The 17,748-nt window shown below is 40.1% G+C and overlaps 2 protein-coding genes across 14 annotated transcripts in view; both read left to right on the forward strand.

Annotated features, from left to right (window-relative positions):
* BIVM (basic, immunoglobulin-like variable motif containing) overlaps nucleotides 1–5,050 on the forward strand; it is a 30,472-nt gene extending 25,422 nt beyond the window's left edge. For 3 of the 5 annotated variants that reach the window (XM_024123232.3, XM_007107897.4, XM_007107898.4), the window contains exons 8-10: nucleotides 1,361–1,447; nucleotides 2,395–2,491; nucleotides 3,344–5,050. In XM_024123232.3, coding sequence (XP_023979000.1) covers nucleotides 1,361–1,447; nucleotides 2,395–2,491; nucleotides 3,344–3,637 — 478 coding nt within the window. In that variant the 3' untranslated portion in view covers nucleotides 3,638–5,050. The remainder of the gene's footprint in view (nucleotides 1–1,360; nucleotides 1,448–2,394; nucleotides 2,492–3,343) is intronic. The other 2 variants (XR_008618941.1, XM_024123234.3) reach the window with 2 other exon arrangements.
* A 2,460-nt stretch (nucleotides 5,051–7,510) lies between these two features.
* Nucleotides 7,511–17,748, forward strand: part of ERCC5 (ERCC excision repair 5, endonuclease) — a 32,283-nt gene continuing 22,045 nt past the window's right edge. For 6 of the 9 annotated variants that reach the window (XM_055089313.1, XM_055089314.1, XM_028497930.2 and 3 more), the window contains exons 1-3: nucleotides 7,511–8,509; nucleotides 16,241–16,416; nucleotides 17,318–17,433. In XM_055089313.1, the coding sequence (XP_054945288.1) occupies nucleotides 8,422–8,509; nucleotides 16,241–16,416; nucleotides 17,318–17,433 (380 nt within the window). In that variant the 5' untranslated portion in view covers nucleotides 7,511–8,421. The remainder of the gene's footprint in view (nucleotides 8,510–16,240; nucleotides 16,417–17,317; nucleotides 17,434–17,748) is intronic. The other 3 variants (XM_028497933.2, XM_028497932.2, XM_007107901.4) reach the window with 2 other exon arrangements.

The raw sequence follows: 17,748 nt of genomic DNA on the forward strand, positions 1-17,748 counted from the left end.
TCTAGTGTCAGGAAGACTGTCGCAACTGAGTACATTAAAAAGCATTTCCTTTCTTATGGTGAATAACATGAAATTTATCAGGGCTCCCCTTTTGTCCTGGCTACCAGGAAGCCTGCAGCCAATTTTTATTTCTAATATCAGGAACCATATTACCCTAATGGTTATATTTGTTCCTTTGTTGATCCAAAGTTTCTATTTTATTAAATACGTATGTCTACTTCCAGGAAAACTTGGATTGCTTTAGAAGAGACAGCCTGTAAATAAGCGAGGGTGACTGAATGTTAATACTTTTTTTCCTCCTTAGCAGGTTTTCTTATTGATGGGTTGAGATAATGCCAGGGTAGTTGAAAGCAGAGGAAGAAGTGTCCTATTTGAGAATGTTGAAGACAGAAGCCATGAGTACTCTGAGTAGAAGTGCTCATTGATAGGCACAGTTAACCTCACCCAGCTGAGTTCTGGTTTGTTCTATCCGGGTGGGTGGCGTTGGTGAATGAGGAGGAACAGGCAGCACTGCTTTCTCAGCGAGGGCTGAAGGTCAGGCTGGGAGAACGTGGCTTGGTCATCTGGGGTAGGATGGGTTCTTTGAGGCTGGAGGCCAGGCGGCCTTTGGGTGGGGAAGCTGGACGTTGTATTTTTGTGAACGAGGAGCAAGAGGAAAACCACGGCGTCTCTCCACATGCTGAAGTGTTCTAGTCACCTCTCTGGCTGTGGGGTTTATTGTGGTTTTTTTCTATAGTTTGATCCTGCAGCTTCACCTCACCCCAGACACCTGTCAAATGTAAAACGTGAAGAAGTAGGTACTCCTACTTGGCTCCCTTTAGAGGAGAGCTCTTCACCTCTGCCTGAACCTAAGAACCACCTGAGATGCTTTTACAGCTGCGTAAATACTTCCCTGTGCTCCACCCTACACCTACTTGAATTCGAGTTTCCAGGGGTGGGGTTAGGGCGTCAGTATGTTTAAAAGTTCTACAGGTGTATTGCTGCTTTAGGGTTTTATTTTTAGGATGCCTTTTGAAACTTTTTGAATGCAAAGTGAAAGAAGAAGTGTAGCTTAAGGGTACTGGTGGGTAGCATGCTAGGATTTTATTTTTTTCCTCCTAAATGCTGAGAGGTGGTATATTTCAACATTTTTAGCCCTATATTTTGTAAGAGGGGATCTAAACCTAAATTTAATTTATGCTTTCTCTTTAATGGCCTTCAGATATTTGTTCAAGCCTACACTCCAATATCTATTCTAGTGTTGGTGATTGCTAACTATGGATAAACTTCAGTGTATCTTTTATCAGTGTATAATTGAAGCAATATTTTCAAGGGGGTGAATGACTTTATGAAGGTTACTGTGAGTGTATTTTATATTTAGCAGGGGCCCCCTCTCACCACAAGAAGTAGAATATTGGATCTTAATTGGAGAATCAAGTAGAAAACATCCTGCTATTCACTGCAAAAAGTATGTTAACGCCTTCCCTCTCCCCCTTTTTTCAATTTCTGCTAAAAAGCCTGTTGGAATTTTGATTAGAGTAGAATCCATAGAATCCATAGTTTAGTTTGGGGAGAATTACATCTGAACAATATGGAGTCTTCCCATTATGAACATAGACTCTATCTCCACTTAATTAGAGCTTTAATTTCTTTCAGCAATGTTTTGTATTTTTAGCAGAGAGTTTTATATGTATTTTGTTAAAATTTTCCCTAAGTGTGTATATTTTTTGATGCTATTGTAAATTTATTTAATTGAAGTATAGTTGATTTACAAAGTTGTGTTAGTTTCAGGTGTACTGCAAAATGATTCAGTTATATATATATATATTTTTTTCAGATTATTTTCCATTATAGGTTATTACAAGGTATTGAATATTGTTCTTGCAAATTGATTTTTAAAACATTTCATTTCCCAATTATTTTCTGTTAGTGTGCAAAAATACAATGGATTTTTCTATATAGGCCTTAAATCTTGCATCTTTACCAAATTCTCTTATCAGTTTTAGTAATAGTTTTGCAATCCAAAGCAGTTATAAATTGCTTTGGATTTTCTATACAATCAATCATGTTGTTTGTGAGTAAAGACATATTAACTTATAAATCTTTTGAAAATGTACTTGACGCCAATTAAAAAGGAAATATGGAATGTTTCTATGTTACCCTGCAGGATGTCATCTAACAGGCTGATATATAGTTATTTCATATGCAGGGTAACCATTTTTAACCTTGGCAATAGTTGGATAAACAGAATTGTCATAAAAACAAGGATTTATGAAAGCTTATTGGATGCAACAATCCTGTGATAAGAGAATTATTGCCATGATGCTTTTGTAGCAAATTGCTCATGTGAAAAGTTCCATTACAATAGTATTTTGAACTTAAAGAAAACTGTGCTTTATCCTTCCTTAACAATAGGTGGGCGGATATTGTTACTGATCTAAACACTCAAAATCCAGAATATCTAGATATCCGGCACTTAGAGAGGGGGCTGCAGTATCGAAAAACAAAGAAGGTAAGAACACCATTGTATTTCAAAGTATTTCTCAACTGGCCAAAATGCAGTTGTTTTACCCAGCACTCTAAGTTGTAAATAACAGAAACCCAGTTCCGACCATTTTAGACAGAAAAGTGAAAATTACTTTAAGGACACAGGGGTATCTTTAAAAGGAAAGGGCAAGAAGTCCAGCCTGGATTCGGGGGGGGACTGGTACCACGCAAGAGAATGTTAGCAGGGGCCAGGGGGCTAGTCTGTCTTATTCTCTTGGGAGTTGTGTTGTTCTTAGCTGTCTATTTGTCTGTTTACTTCCCGAAGATCATCTTTCAACTTAGGTCTCCCTTTCAGATGAACGGTCGAGACTAAGACTGGCATGCCTCCAGCCCAGTTCTGTAGTCTTGGCCCAGCTTGGGTCAGGTGTTCACTCCCAGGGCGATTAACTGTGGCCATGGGGCAGAACCATGTGTACCAACAAGGCTGCTGGGGTCGATTCTCAGGGAATGGTATGTTCTGTGGATTGAGTAGACATTCCATCCATATTATCCTACTATCATATGAAGAATGCGTAGGAGGGAGAGGAAGAGGAATGATCTTGGTGTTTGGATTAGTCAACTTGGGCAGGTACAGCATGTGTGAGTGGTAGACAGGCGTATGGGGGGAAGGGGTTTTGCCTCCTGTGGGCATTGTTATATTTTTGTAAAGGCAGCTGGTCAGGAAAGATGCAGGATAATGTGATCTGATGATGTCTCAAAGGATCAGCACTGTTTTGATGCAGGTGAAGGGGGAAAAATAAGGGAATTCATGGGAACCCACATATTAGTATAATTAATTTCTTATCATTTTCCGAACCCAACATTTTTTTTTTCTCAGGTTGGAGGAAATTTGCATTGCATCATAGCGTTCCAGAGACTTAACTGGCAAAGATTTGGCCTTTGGAACTTTCCATTTGGAACCATTAGGCAAGAATCACAACCTGCAACACATGCCCAGGGAATTGCCAAATCTGAGAGTGAGGACAATATCTCCAAGAAGCAGCATGGGCGTCTGGGCCGGTCTTTTAGCGCTAGTTTCCATCAGGACTCGACATGGAAAAAGATGTCAAGTATCCATGAGAGAAGGAACAGTGGTTACCAGGGTTACAGTGATTACGATGGTAATGACTGACCATGCTGCGTACTGACGACTTGTGTTATTCACGCAGCTGGTCTATACAGGACTGCATTAAGGAAGTACAGGATTTTAAGTCTGTATTAAATAGGAACATATCTTGTGGTACAACACATAACCTTGTAGTTTCTCCAGTAAATAAGCTTGTATATGATTATGATGGGTGATTTCCGATATATAAACCGATAAGCACAGATTTTTTTTTGTCCTTTTAAAAGTTAAGAGTATACAAACATTCTGGACAGTTTCACAAAGTCCAATACAATTACACACAAACAAATCAAACACAATTTCACTCAATAGCATCACGATTTGAAATACTTAAGCATGAAGTGATTTCTTATGACTTGACCCCCAGATATTTGTTGCAGTTTTGTTCCCAAGCTCAAAATGTAAGGTACTAAGTATCTGCCCAAAAAAATCGGGGCTGTTGATTTCTAGTTTTTCTCTAGTGGTTAAAGCTCATTTAAAATGACTTAGTGAGTCTAGAAATTGTTTTACTTGTAATGGTATTTTGCCTGGCTCATTTTTTTCCTGATCAACTTTCTCAGGATTCTCTATAAAGAGGCAAAAGAGAAAAGACTCAAGATACTGATCTTTTCTGTTGGTGCAGATGGGTGACTTAGTGCATCGATTCAGGTACTCTTGACTTTCTTGGTATGTTACTGTCAAATACTGACAAGAACTTTAGGTCTTGAAAGACTCATAAGTCTACAATAAACCTTGCTTTAGGGATAGAGTAAAAGAACAAGTGGCATCTGAAGTTTCTTTACCCAAGGTAACCTGTGAGATGAGATCTGATATTTGACTGGTCCCTAGTATGGAGTCATACGTTGATAACAGCATTAAGGATGCGTTAGGAATGCCCCATCACGCAGAGGGCAACTATCCGTATTCCAGACTCTGAGCTCTTTCCTTTTTAAAAACATGTAGACAATTAGCTGCTTGAAGTGAGTGTGAAATCGTTCAGAAAGTGTGGATTTCATGTATTTGAGCTCCTCTCCAGTTGCTGTCAGTTTTTCTTCTGCTGCCAACCTGTGACTCACAAACAACTAGGATCTCTTGTTCTTTCATTTCAGGGGCTGTTTTGGGACTCAAATCAGTAACTTGATTATTACAAGGTGCTGAATATGTTGGTAACCATATCATAATACACCTCAAGGAGAAGGTTCAGATTTTTATTTTTAAAATATTTTCATTTTCTTCTCTTTTGAATTTTATATCCATTTATCCACTCAGACATGCCTAGCCTACAGAAGGGTATATATATTATGAAATGGGCATTTTTCTGAAGAGAATATTTTGCTTGAAATGCAAAGGACTGAAAGATTTGTAGGTTGTTGATTTTGTTACTTCATACTGGAACTTTTAAGACGTTTTCATCAATAAAGTTTTGTTTTCTACTTTTAATCATGAGAATGTTTTGAACCTTTAAGAAGGGAGTACCCTTATAATCTTGTTTGAAGTACATGACAATTTGTCAATTCTGTGTAAGTAGTATAAGAAACATCTTCTATCTGACTTTTATAATCAGTGAGACAATATGCAATTGTCAATATGTGTATAATTTTAGATTTTTGTTAAGACTTTATAAGAGGAAATAGAAAACTTAATTCTTTACTTGAACCGAATTAAACTGTAATTTTTGTAGGTCAAATATGGTTGAATATCAGCAATTGCGTATAGTTCAGCCAAATTATTTCAGAGAAGAGATTGGTAAAGGAGATGAATGCAACATAAAATAGAGAATATAGTGACATCTAGGAAAAGAGGATGAGTTTATATGTATTGCTTATTGGCCATAATCAACTTTTATAAATGTCTTAATATATCCAATCACTTAATAACTTGGCTTACAAGTTTGGCAGTTATCAAGAGCACACCAAGACTTACAGGGACTGCTTTTCCAGAACGTGTAAGCAAGTGACTGCACCTTTCTCTTTCAAGATCAGTAACATTCCTGTCATATTTAATTTCTTGGTCAATTTTTCGTAGAAGTCTCCATAGAGGCAATGAAAGTTCATATTACTGGCTCTCCACTAACTAGCTGTATCACCTTGGGCGAGTTAAGATTATTTTTCCTGTGCATATTTCCTCATTGGTAAAAGGGGGATAATAGTATCTATTTTATGAATTGTTTTGAAGAATAAATAAGTTAATACATGTAAAGTGTTTAGAACAGTGCTTTGTAGATAGGAATTGCTCCTTAAGTGCTTGCTATTATTATTGGCCTAAACGAGGTGTATTTTCCTGTCAGAATCTTGATGGAGGGCCCTTTAAACAGCATCTAAAGGAACCAATTTCTTACAAATCAAAGGTACACTCCTTAGTTGCTGTGCCTTAAAAAAATATTTTGTATTCAAGAAAAGTTGCTCTGGTTTTACAAGCACTTGTAGTACTCAAATGTTCACATTGGCTATTTGTTTTTACCCAGCTCTCAGGTAGTAAAAAATGATCAAATCCTGAAACTGTTACTTTTCCCGATACTAAGCCCCATCATCAGGCCAAGCTGGTGCAGCAGCTATAATACTTCCCAACTTGCCTTCTCCCAGACACTGGAGGGGCTCAGGCAAGGTGATCTACAATCCAGTCACACTCTGTATTTCAATTTTACCCACAGAGTTCTCCCCCTCATTCACTCAACAAACTAATTTGAGCACCATTACCCACTAGGTGTTCCATGTTAAGTCACTGATCTCAGAGCAACCACAAAAGAAGTGGCATCTCCATTTTATTCAGATTCTCAATGGTGAAGAAACTTGCCTAGGATCCTAGGATGTCTCAGTTTGCTAGGGCTGCCATAACGAAATACCAGATTGGTAGTTTAAACAACAATTTTCTCACAGCTCCAGAGGATAGAAGTCCAAGATCAAGGTGTTGACAGGTTTGGTTTCTCTTGAATTCTCCTTGGCTTGCAGCTGGTCCCCTTCTCCCTGTGTCCTCACATGGTTTTTCCTCTGTGCAATTATCCTTAGTGTCTGGGTGTCCAAATTCCCTCTTATAAGGACATCAGTCAGATTGATTAACTCACCCTAATGGCCTCCTTTTAACTTAACTTTGAAATGGCCCTATCTCCAAACAGTTACATTCTGAAGTATTGGGGATTAGGGCTTCAACATATGAATTTTGGAAGGGGACACAATTCAGCCCATAGCTCAGGGTTATTACATGGCTCAGATGGGATCTGAAACTAACATCTGCCTGGCTTGAGGAAATTCTCTTTCAACAGGGTGCAAGATGCCCTGCAGAGATTTAGACTTGAGGCTGGGAAAGTGGTCATTTAGGCAATATTTATAGGATTCCTGCTAAATATCAGGAATGGGATATATAAGTCAACAAAATAGTTCTTGATTTCAATAAGTTTACAGTCTACTGTAAACTACTGGGGGGGGGAGACAAAAATTGAACAGGCGATTATATTAATTCTGGCAAAATACATTTCGGAACAACAGTTCTCGGGATTACTTTACACACCGAGGAAATGAAAATAAGTACTTTGTCAGGATTATCCCTGACAGAAAATTAGTTGTGACTAGGTCAAGTAAACTTGGCTACTGGGAACCCATCTGTTTGGGCAAGAACATAGCTTTGCTAAAAACTGATCTCTAATCAGTCTTTTCACTGATTTTGAATCTAGTTTCAATAGTCCAAATTTGAACCAATATGTACTATAAGGCTATCATTTATTAACTCCTAGTGGTAAGTACTTTGCAAACATTACCTCTGATCCTTGCTTAAAACCGTCTGCAAGATTGGCTTTATGCCCGCTCAGTTTACAGATGAAGAGACGAACTCTGAACAAATGCGACTTGAACAACGATAAACATCATAACTTAGCTCGGTCGGGGTGTGAATCTCAGCCCGAGGGTCCGAGCCACCGTCTACCCAGGTGCTAATCTGGCAATTAGTTTCGTGTTATTTCTGACCTACATGCCGTGGATTCCTAAATTTTACATGCCGGAGAAGACTATATTTCAAGGGTTAAGATTTTAAATCGTGTTACCACAAGTTACCGGACAAATAAATACTTATTAATTACAAACACCAACCAAAGGGTCCATCTTTCACGTGTAAAACAATATTTAGTATTAAGAGTTTTCACAAGTGGCGGCTCAGTGGGAAGAAACTGATACCGATAAAGCACCTAGAAAACCGTAACCTCTGAAGGCAGACGCTTTGCGGTTGGTTTCAACATTTAACCGCAACAAGATGCCAGCGTGGAAGAAGCAGGGCGCCGACAAGACACAAAACACGAGAACCGAACCACCCCCTCACTTCCGGAGTGTAACGGCGCAGCGGATATACATCAGCGCTGGGAGGCGGGACTTCCGCCCTGCGTGACGCATTAAACGGAAGCCGGGAGGCCATATTTCGCGTGTGTTTACGGCCTCCCTGGAGGAGACAGGGGTTGCCTCAGGGACGTCTTTTGGCTGTTTATCTCGCCTGAGCTGTCCCCTCACCCTGGTCGTCTGTTAGGAGTGCAGAAGTTTGGGCCAAAGCGCTGGGCGAGACGAGGACCTGCTCCTCTGTGCCTCCGACTTTCTCTGGGCCCGTCTTTCTTCCGCGAGGCCGTGTCAGGTTCTGGGAAGTGCGGTTTTCGCCGGGGCCTGTTTTCCCTGGAAAGCTGTGCGCTCTTGCTTGTTTTCCGTCTTCTCCGGGTGGGAGCTGGGAGAGCTCTTCTCGGGGTCCGGGGCGGTGGTGCAGCCCCTTGTGGAAGACTTGGAGTGAAAGGTCTCCCGCGTTCCCGCCCTCGAGACACGCTCTTAGGGCACACCTCGCTCATGGGAGTCCAGGGGCTCTGGAAGCTGCTGGAGTGCTCCGGGCGGCAGGTCAACCCGGAGACGCTGGAGGGGAAGGTCCTTGCCGTGGGTATCCTTTTCCGGGCGTCGGTGCCAGGGATGCACGATGGGCGCCAGGATTTTGCTCTCAGTTCTCCAGGGGGCGCAGAGGGGCGTTGTTAGGCTGAAGGTCTCACCCAGACGGTTAGCTATAGGTTCTTCTTCGGGGTGTTTCCTTTCTTTTCTTTTTAAAATTAATTTTTATTGGAGTAGAGTTGATTTACAATGCTGTGTTAGTTTCTGCTGTACAGTAAAGTGAATCAGTTATATATATACATATATCTACTCTGTTCTAGATTCTTTTCCCATATAGGTCATTACAGTGTATTGAGTAGCGTTCCCTGTGCTATACAGTAGGTCCTTATTAGTTATCTATTTTACATGTAGTAGTGTGTATATGTCAATCCCAATCTCCCAGTTGTGGCTTTACAGTCACACAGCTTTGGATTGGAGTCTTGTTTTATCTCTTAGGGGCGGTGCTTTGCGCCTCTGTATGCGTCAGTTCTCTCATCCGTCAGTTCTCTCATCCGGGAAGTGGAGGTGATAATAGTCTCTGCCCACAGGATTGGTGTGAGGAATGAAGGGGTTATTTAAATGAAAGAAGTTTAGAATAGTGTCTGGCGCTGCTAGTATGGTAAATTCTAAATCTGTTATCCCGACAGGGAGGTCAGCATGGAGAAAACGAAGTGGGCTTCCGACCAGTAGTTTTGCCTGCTGTCCTGAGTCTTGCTTTATTTATGTTTGTTAGAGGAAGAGAAGTGTGGGCAAGTGTTTGACCTTTTTTTTTTTTTTAAGTAACTTTTATTATCTTTTGTTAGTGTTTTGGAGTAGGAAATTCATATAGTACAACACTGAAAAGATTTCAAAAGGTCTACAGTGAATTATTTTCTTCCCAGCCTCTATGATGGACATTTTAAGGACTGTTGATTGTGTGCATGTTTGGCTGGTTTTGTTTGTGCCTTTGGAGTTTAATGTTTTTCTTCATTACCAAAACATGTGAAGGCTGTTTCTTACATTTTGATCTTTTTATTCATTAAGCAGTCTTCATTTTCTTTTTCTTTTCTTTATTTTTTTGAGTGTCTTTTGTGTTCCAGAAGCTGGTGGTACCTTGCACCAGTTCCCTAAGTGGGAACCTATGAGCCTAGGATCTCCACTCGGAGTGGAGGAGACAGTCATGTAATAATTGCTGTCCCGTGGTAAATGCACGGTCAGAGGATGTGGGGATTCAGTGAAAGAAGCCCTTGACTTTAGTATGGAGACAACTTATACATAATGGAGCATTGATAATTTTTTAAATAAAGTAGCGTGATGATGATGATTGTGTTTTTTGCAATGTGAGTCATCTTGAAATACATCCGTAATGAATTGTGGCCTAAAAGTTTTATGCCAGGTAGCTTGTGGGAAAGTTTTTTTAAAGCACACATGCTATTGCTGCCCTCTAGTGGTTTCTCAAATTACTGCTTTCTGAAGATTTTCCTCATAGAGCTATCTATATATATATTGTACGTGTGAATGAAAGCATTTTTCAGTGTCAGGAACCCTTAAAACTTCAGCAGAGATTTAGATCAGTTTACGTTGCAGCCCGTATGAAGAATTAATAATTTGTAAAACAATTGAGATGTGATGTGAAGTTCAGCATTCTGATTTTTTAGAAAGTTGTTCAAAATAAAGGTAAAGAATTTAATTTAGATCGTCTATTTTCAGATGACTCAGAAACTTTTGGGACATGAAGTCATTTTCATGGGGTTATTAGGCTTTTCTGAAAGAATGAATTATTAAAAGAAGACTGTTAAAGGTACTGTAGTTATAATGGTAACTTCATATATATGTAAATATATATGCATATATACATATATGTAAAAGGAGACTAGTTGGTTGCTGTTCTGTAATTGATTTTGCTTTGTTTTATTTTCATGGGAATTCCAAGTCAAATATCTGAAATATATTCAGGTTTTTTGGTTTTATTTGTTTAATAAAATTACTCATGACATACGAGGTTCATAATTTATTCTTGGATCCCGAAAATAATTTGGTCTTTTTACCATTTCTAGATGAGTGTCTTGTTTACTTATGCAATCTAAGTGTTTGTGTCAAATAATAAATGATTAACGATTAGACTTTCGTGTCTTATGGACCTTAACATTTGTAAAATACATTTAACTCCATTAACAAAATCTTACAGTCTCTTTAGGCTTTGCATACTACTAGGGGTTAATTAAATTTTACATCGCCTACCAATAGAACTAAAGTAATTTATTTTTTGTTTCAAAATGTTACCGGTCTTTTGGGTCTCATCTGTAAAATGGTTTTTGGCTTGGCCGCAAATTTAACTTTTCCAATCCTGGGATAAATTTAATGTTGCGTTTTATAAACTTATTGAAATTAGACAAATTAAATTATGGAAATATTTTCAGCTTGCCTAATTCTGCATATTTCTTTTTTAAGAATTTCAAGCTGCGGGAATTCCCTGGCAGACTAGTGGTTAGGACTCTGCGCTTTCACTGCAGAGGGTGAGGGTTCAATCCCTGCTCGGGGAACTAAGATCCCACACGCTGCACTGCGCGTCCAAAAATAAATAAAATTTAAAAATTTTTTTTTTTTTTTTTTTTACGGTACGCGGGCCTCTCACTCTTGTGGCCTCTCCCGTCGCGGAGCACAGGCTCCGGACGCGCAGGCGCAGCGGCCATGGCTCACGGGCCCAGCCACTGCGCGGCATGTGGGATCTTCCCGGACCGGGGCACGAACCCGTGTCCCCCGCATTGGCAGGTGGACTCTCAACCACTATTCAGAATTATTTTACACGTATTCTACTTTTTTTTTTCACATCATCACCATTATATTTTATTATTTATTTTTTAACATCTTTATTGGAATATAATTGCTTTACAATGGTCTGTTAGTTTCTGGTTTATAACAAAGTGAATCAGCTATACATATACATATGTCCCCATATCCCTTCCCTCTTGCATCACACTCCCACCCAGCGTCTCCCTCCCACCCCTCTAGGTGGTCACAAAGCACGAAGCCGATCTCCCTTTGCTATGCTGCTGCTTCCCACCAACCAACTGTTTTGCATTTGGTAGTGTATATATGTCGATGCTATTCTCATTTCGCCCCAAATTCGCCCTCCCACCCCATGTCTTCAAGTCCATTTTCTATGTCTACCTCTTGATTCCTGCCCTGCAACTGGATTCATCAGTACCATTTTTTTTTAAGATTCCGTGTTAGCATACAGTATTTGTTTTTATCTTTCTGACTTACTTTACTCTGTATGACAGAGTCTGAGTCCATCTACCTCACTACAAATAACTCTATTTCATTTCTTTTTATGGTTGAGTAATATTCCATTGTATATATGTGCCACATCTTCTTTATCCATTCATCTGTCGATGGACACTTAGGTTGCTTCCATGTCCTGGCTATTGTAAATAGAGCTGCAGTGAACATTGTGGTACATGACTCGTTTTGAATTATGGTTTTCTCAGGGTATATGCCCAGTAGTGGGATTGCTGGGTCGTATGGTAGTTCTATTTGTAGTTTTTTAAGGAACCTCCATACTGTTCTCCATAGTGGCTGTATCTTTTCCATAGTGGTTGTATCAATGTACACTCCCACCAACAGTGCAGGAGGGTTCCCTTTTCACCACACCCTCTCCAGCATTTATTGTTTCTAGATTTTTTGATAATGGCCATTCTGACCAGTGTGAGGTGATACCTCATTGTGTTTTGATTTTCATTTCTCTAATAATTAGTATTGTTGAGCATCTTTTCATGTGCTTCCTGGCCATCTGTATGTCTTCCTTGATGAAATGTCTATTTAGGTCTTCTGCCCATTTTTTAACTGGATTGTTTGTTTCTTTGATATTGAGCTCCGTGAGTTGTTTGTATATTTTGGAGATTAATCCTTTGTCTGTTGTTCCATTTGCAAATATTTTCTCCTATTCTGAGGGTTTTCTTTTTGTCTTGTTTATGGTTTCCTTTGCTGTGCAAAAGTTTTAAGTCCCATTTGTTTATATTTGTTTTTATTTCCATTTCTCTAGGAGGTGGGTCAAAAAAGATCTTGCTGTGGTTTATGTCAGAGTGTAAAAAAAAAAAAAAAAAGAAAGAATTTAAAGCTGGAACGCTCAACCTGGCTGAGAATTGGCACTACCTGTGATTAATTAAAAAAAAAAAAAAGTCCGATCTTAATCTCTATGATTTAGAATTTTAGGTGTACCTATGTTTAGCAATCTGTGTTTCAAAAGCTTCATATCTGGTTCCAAAGGACAGCACAGTTGAGAGCTACTGATCTGAAATTATATTTTTCTCATTGATTATAACATTTAAAGGAATGGGCTAAGTAGAAACTTATTCCATCCGATACAACGGTGTAGCAACCAGAAACAAGCCAATTAGAAATACTTACCCAATAACAACACCATCGACCCAATACAGAGCTAAGCCAATGCCAGATCCTACTTCCAGGATGGATCCTTTTCTGACCACTTCTTATCATCCTCACCACTGTGTTCTGCTTTCACTCGGGCTGTAGTAACTAGTTTAAAGCTGTCTTCCTTACAGTTTTTTTCCTCACATGTCCACTGGGGTGATCCTTCAGTCACATTCTAGAAACCTTCCAGTGACTATATGCACCCATCACTTCCTCTTACTGCTCCTCTGGCCGTGCACCTGCCGCGTTGTCCTTAAACGGAAGCCTGCTTCTGTCCCAGGGCGATTGCATTTGCTGTACCTCCTGCCCCACTGTTTTCTCCCTCGTTCCTCTTGTTCGTTCAGGCCTCCGTTACTTCTTCCGATAGGACTTCCCTAACTAAAGAGCTATTGACCACCAGTCACACTTTTGTCCTTTTACTCTGCTCTATGTCTTTCTTGGCACTTACCAGCAACCTAATGTACTAGACGTCTATACTTGATTTTCATTGTCTTCTCCATTAGAATGCAAGTTTCTCAGGGGTAGGGGCCCTATCTGTTTTGTTCAGAGCTGTATTGTTCACTGTTCTATCCCTAGGATCTTGGATATGCCTGGCACCTAGTAGCCCTCAAGTATTATAGGAATGAATCTAGTAATAGCTTGCTCTCCACTAGTTATTTTTTATGTAATGTTTATTAAGTTAATTGTTGATGGGCCTAATTTTTTATGGTAGTAAGTAGGTAATGTACATTCATTTAAATATTTAACCATTCATCTCATTTGAAAGCAGGTCTTTGTTGCCTCCTGTGTGCTCTGAGAGGGAGAGCAGTGCCCAGCAGTGTGGTTTACACATGTCATGGAGCTCACAGTCTGGATTCCCCCTGCACTGCTTGTAAACTCCATTAGGGCAAACGCTTTGTTTTGTCCAGTACTGTATCCCCAGTGCATAGAAACATTTCTGCTATGAAATGAGCATGAATAGGAGTGTGTAACTGGAGGTCTTAATCTCGGCTGAGGGCATGACCCCTAGCCTGAGACCTGAGAGTAGGGGATCTCTAGGCTCAGGGGGGGAGGGGCTCTTTCAGGCTGGGGAAGGAGCAAGGAGGAGACCCTGGAGGCCGGAAGGAGCTTAGCGTTCCAGGGTTTGAGAGAAGCCCAGTGGCTGGACATGAGCCAGGAGAGGTGAACAGGACGGATCATTCAGGGTCCGTGGGCCGTGGGAAGGACTTTTGCATATTATTCTAAAGGCAGTGCGAGCTTTCCAGGCTTCGCTACAGGTCTGTCGGTGAGATCTGACATAATGGTTTCAAGTTAGATAAAGAGGTAGAACTCGGGGCTTCCCTGGTGGCGCAGTGGTTGCGAGTCCGCCTGCCGATGCAGGGGACGCGGGTTCGTGCCCCGGTCCGGGAAGATCCCACGTGCCGCGGAGCGGCTGGGCCCGTGAGCCATGGCCGCTGAGCCTGCGCGTCCCCCGCAACAGGAGAGGCCACAACAGTGAGAGGCCCGCGTACCACAAAAAAAAAAAAAAAAAAAAAAAGGTAGAACTGATAGGACCTGGTAATGGCTGGGTGGAGGCGCACGTGGGATGGCACTCAGAGTTCTGGCTTGGGTGGATGGGAGTGACGTCCACTGAAATGGGGGCGTGGGCAGCCTGGTGAGGAGATACGGAGTGCAGTTTTGATCGTGGTAAGTCTGAAGCGGCTGAGGCATCCCGTAGAGATGTCAACGAGGCTGTCCCCCCTGGGGTCAGGAGAGCGCTCTGGGGCAGACGCGCGTGTGTGGAGCTCGGTGCTGTATGGGCTGTGGTATGCGGGGTGGACGTCACCTGGGTAGCCAGTGCAGACAGGAGGAAAGGGAGGGCCTGCGGGCCATCACTGCCGACGTCAGCACTTTAATGGTGGGTCGGGGGAGCGGACAGAGGGCTGTGTCCCTCTCTTATGAACAAGTAGAAGATAATCTGTTAAAAAGCATTCTTTAGTAACGTTTAAAAATATAAGAAGACTCCAAGAAGGACAAATTAGGTAATCACAGCAGAAGACAACTACTCTTAATATTTTGATGTCTGAACTTCGAGTCTTTTTTTTTATATTTAGCATATTGCATATGTTACAAAATGGCATTATATTTTCCATACTTTTGTAACCTGTTTTACTTCCTTTAATAATATTTTGTGACTCTCTGCCTCATGTGCTTCTGCGACTTCCATTTTTAAGGGACCCTTGGATGCCAGCAAATCACTATATCATAATCTAATTAAAAAAAAGACCTGTTGGGAAAGAGAAAAACAAATACCGTGTGCTAACACATGTGTATGGAATCTAAGAAAAAAAATGTCATGAAGAGCCTAGGGGTAAGACGGGAATAAAGATGCAGACCTACTAGAGAATGGACTTGAGGACACGGGGAGGGGGAAGCGTAAGCTGTGACAAAGTGAGAGAGTGGCATGGACATACATACACTACCAAACGTAGGGTGGATAGCTAGTGGAAAGCAGCCGCATAGCACAGGGAGATCAGCTCGCTGCTTTGTGACCACCTAGAGGGGTGGGATAGGGAGGGTGGGAGGGAGAGGCAAGAGGGAGGAGATATGGGGACGTATGTATATGTATAACTGATTCACTTTGTTATAAAGCGAAACTAACACCATTATAAAGCAATTATACTCCGATAAAGATGTTTAAAAAAAAAAGACCTGTTTGAAAACTTTTATTCTTAGTATTTTCATTATTATAAACAAGCCGTCTTATAAGTAACTCTTATTGTAAGTCTATGATGATTTCTAGAGGATAAATGTCTGGAAGTGGAATTCTTACATAAAATAGAATGCAAGTTTTAAAGTTTTTTGCTCTGAATTGCCAAATTGTTCTCCAAAAAAGTTGTGTTGATTTACTAAAATTCCATACAGATCATTAGTTTTTTTTTTTGTTTTTTTTTTTTTTAATTGCGGTACGCGGGCCCCTCACTGCTGTGGCCTCTCCCGTTGCGGAGCAGGCACGAACCCGGTTCCCCTGCATCGGCAGGCGGACGCGCAACCACTGCGCCACCAGGGAAGCCTTAGTTTTAGTTTTTTTTTTTTTTTTTTTTAAAGAAGCACTTCTTTGCGATTAGACTTTTTAAAGGAGACATATGTCTAAGTAAGATTTTAAAATTCAGAATGTAAATAGTGATAACAGGGCCCAAATAAAGTTAACTGATTTTAGGTAGATTCCATCAGGGCTAACAGCCATTTTTCAGTTTCAAGTGAGATGTGATGAGTGCTCAGTTTTAATGTTTGGATGATATCAGACATTAGGAATTTGAAATTGTGAGGGTGAGGGAAGAAATTGCAAAGTGTTTTCCATTAACAACCCTTCTAGATATTAGCATTTGGTTAAACCAAGCACTTAAAGGCGTACGGGATCGCCATGGGAACTCAATAGAAAATGCTCATCTTCTTACTTTGTTCCATCGCCTCTGCAAACTCTTATTTTTTCGAATTCGTCCTATTTTTGTGTTTGATGGGGATGCGCCACTATTGAAGAAACAGACTCTGGTAAGAGTCATCTGTTTTTTTCTTTATGCATTCTTAGAAAGAAGGAAAAGTTCACGCAAAATTTAAAGTTTCTCCTTAGAATTTTGGAAATTTAGACTTCGACATATATTCAGTTTAATTCAACTTTTAAAAATTTATCTTGAACAAACACTTTTAAAAGAGATTTGTTTCTGAAAGTATATCACAGTTGCAATAATATTTAACTTTTAATAAAACTACTAAAGTTACAATAGAGAGTTTTCCCTTTAGAGTGTCTTCTTAGATGTTCTACAGTTAAACTTACACAACGTTATATGGCAGTTTATCTCAGTTAAAAAAGAAGAAATGAATGTTTTGATATTTCTGCCTTGTATTAAACTGTAAGCAGCGAGACTATTCCATTTTTCCCTGTTTTGGACATTTCTTACAAGATATTTCTATACATTTTAGGATTTCTTATGATATAATCTTGGATGTGGAAGGACAGAGTTATATACCAGTAACGTATTTTTATAAAAACTAATATTGGGAATTGGTTTTGGCTTAACAATGGCATTTTAAAGAAGAAATTAGTTAATTAATAATCCCTTTAGGGAAGCATTTACTTACTTGTATATCATTAAGTTTTAGGCTTCTTAAGGACATTAAAGGACATTTAAAAGAAATTGAAAGTAAGTTAATAGCTTCCCAAATATATTGTATGATAGCCAGCCCATTAAGTACTCGTTAGTTGGAAACTCTGGGTGTCCTTTCCACAGCAAAAACCTGAAGGTATTCACTCATATGGTAATTAGGAGAAGATACCAAAACAACCATAGTCCGAAAACTCAGACAAACCAAATTCTCTAGGGAAAAAACCCACAGAAGTGTGTTTGATATACTAATACCTTGAAATAAATTCCTGTATCCTTTCTTTTCACAGGCTAAAAGAAGGCAGAGAAAGGACTTGGCAACCAATGACTCCAAAAAAACTACCGAGAAGCTTTTGAAAACATTTTTAAAAAGACAGGTTATCAAAACTGCCTTAAAAAGCAAAAGGCAAGAGGGGAATTACATTAATTTTAAAGATTAATTTAAAATTTTTGCATCGGATTCTTGTGGCTGCCTTTCCCTAATGAGAGGAATCAATGGGGTGTCCATTTGACCTAGTTGACTGAAGTTGTGAACACTCTCTGTTCTGTGAGAATCAGCTCTGATCACGAGAAAGGAAAGCTGCCGCATTGCTTTTGCATGTTTTACTCTCAGAACACTTTTCTTCACGCCGAGACCAGGTTCCCTCTTTCTGGAGGCTGCTCTCTGGTCCAGCGGCCTGGCAGCCAGGCCAGCAGGGGCCGAACCCATCGCCCCTGGGTT

This window comes from Physeter macrocephalus, chromosome 13 (assembly GCF_002837175.3).
Source record: "Physeter macrocephalus isolate SW-GA chromosome 13, ASM283717v5, whole genome shotgun sequence".
Classification (NCBI taxonomy): domain Eukaryota; kingdom Metazoa; phylum Chordata; class Mammalia; order Artiodactyla; family Physeteridae; genus Physeter; species Physeter macrocephalus.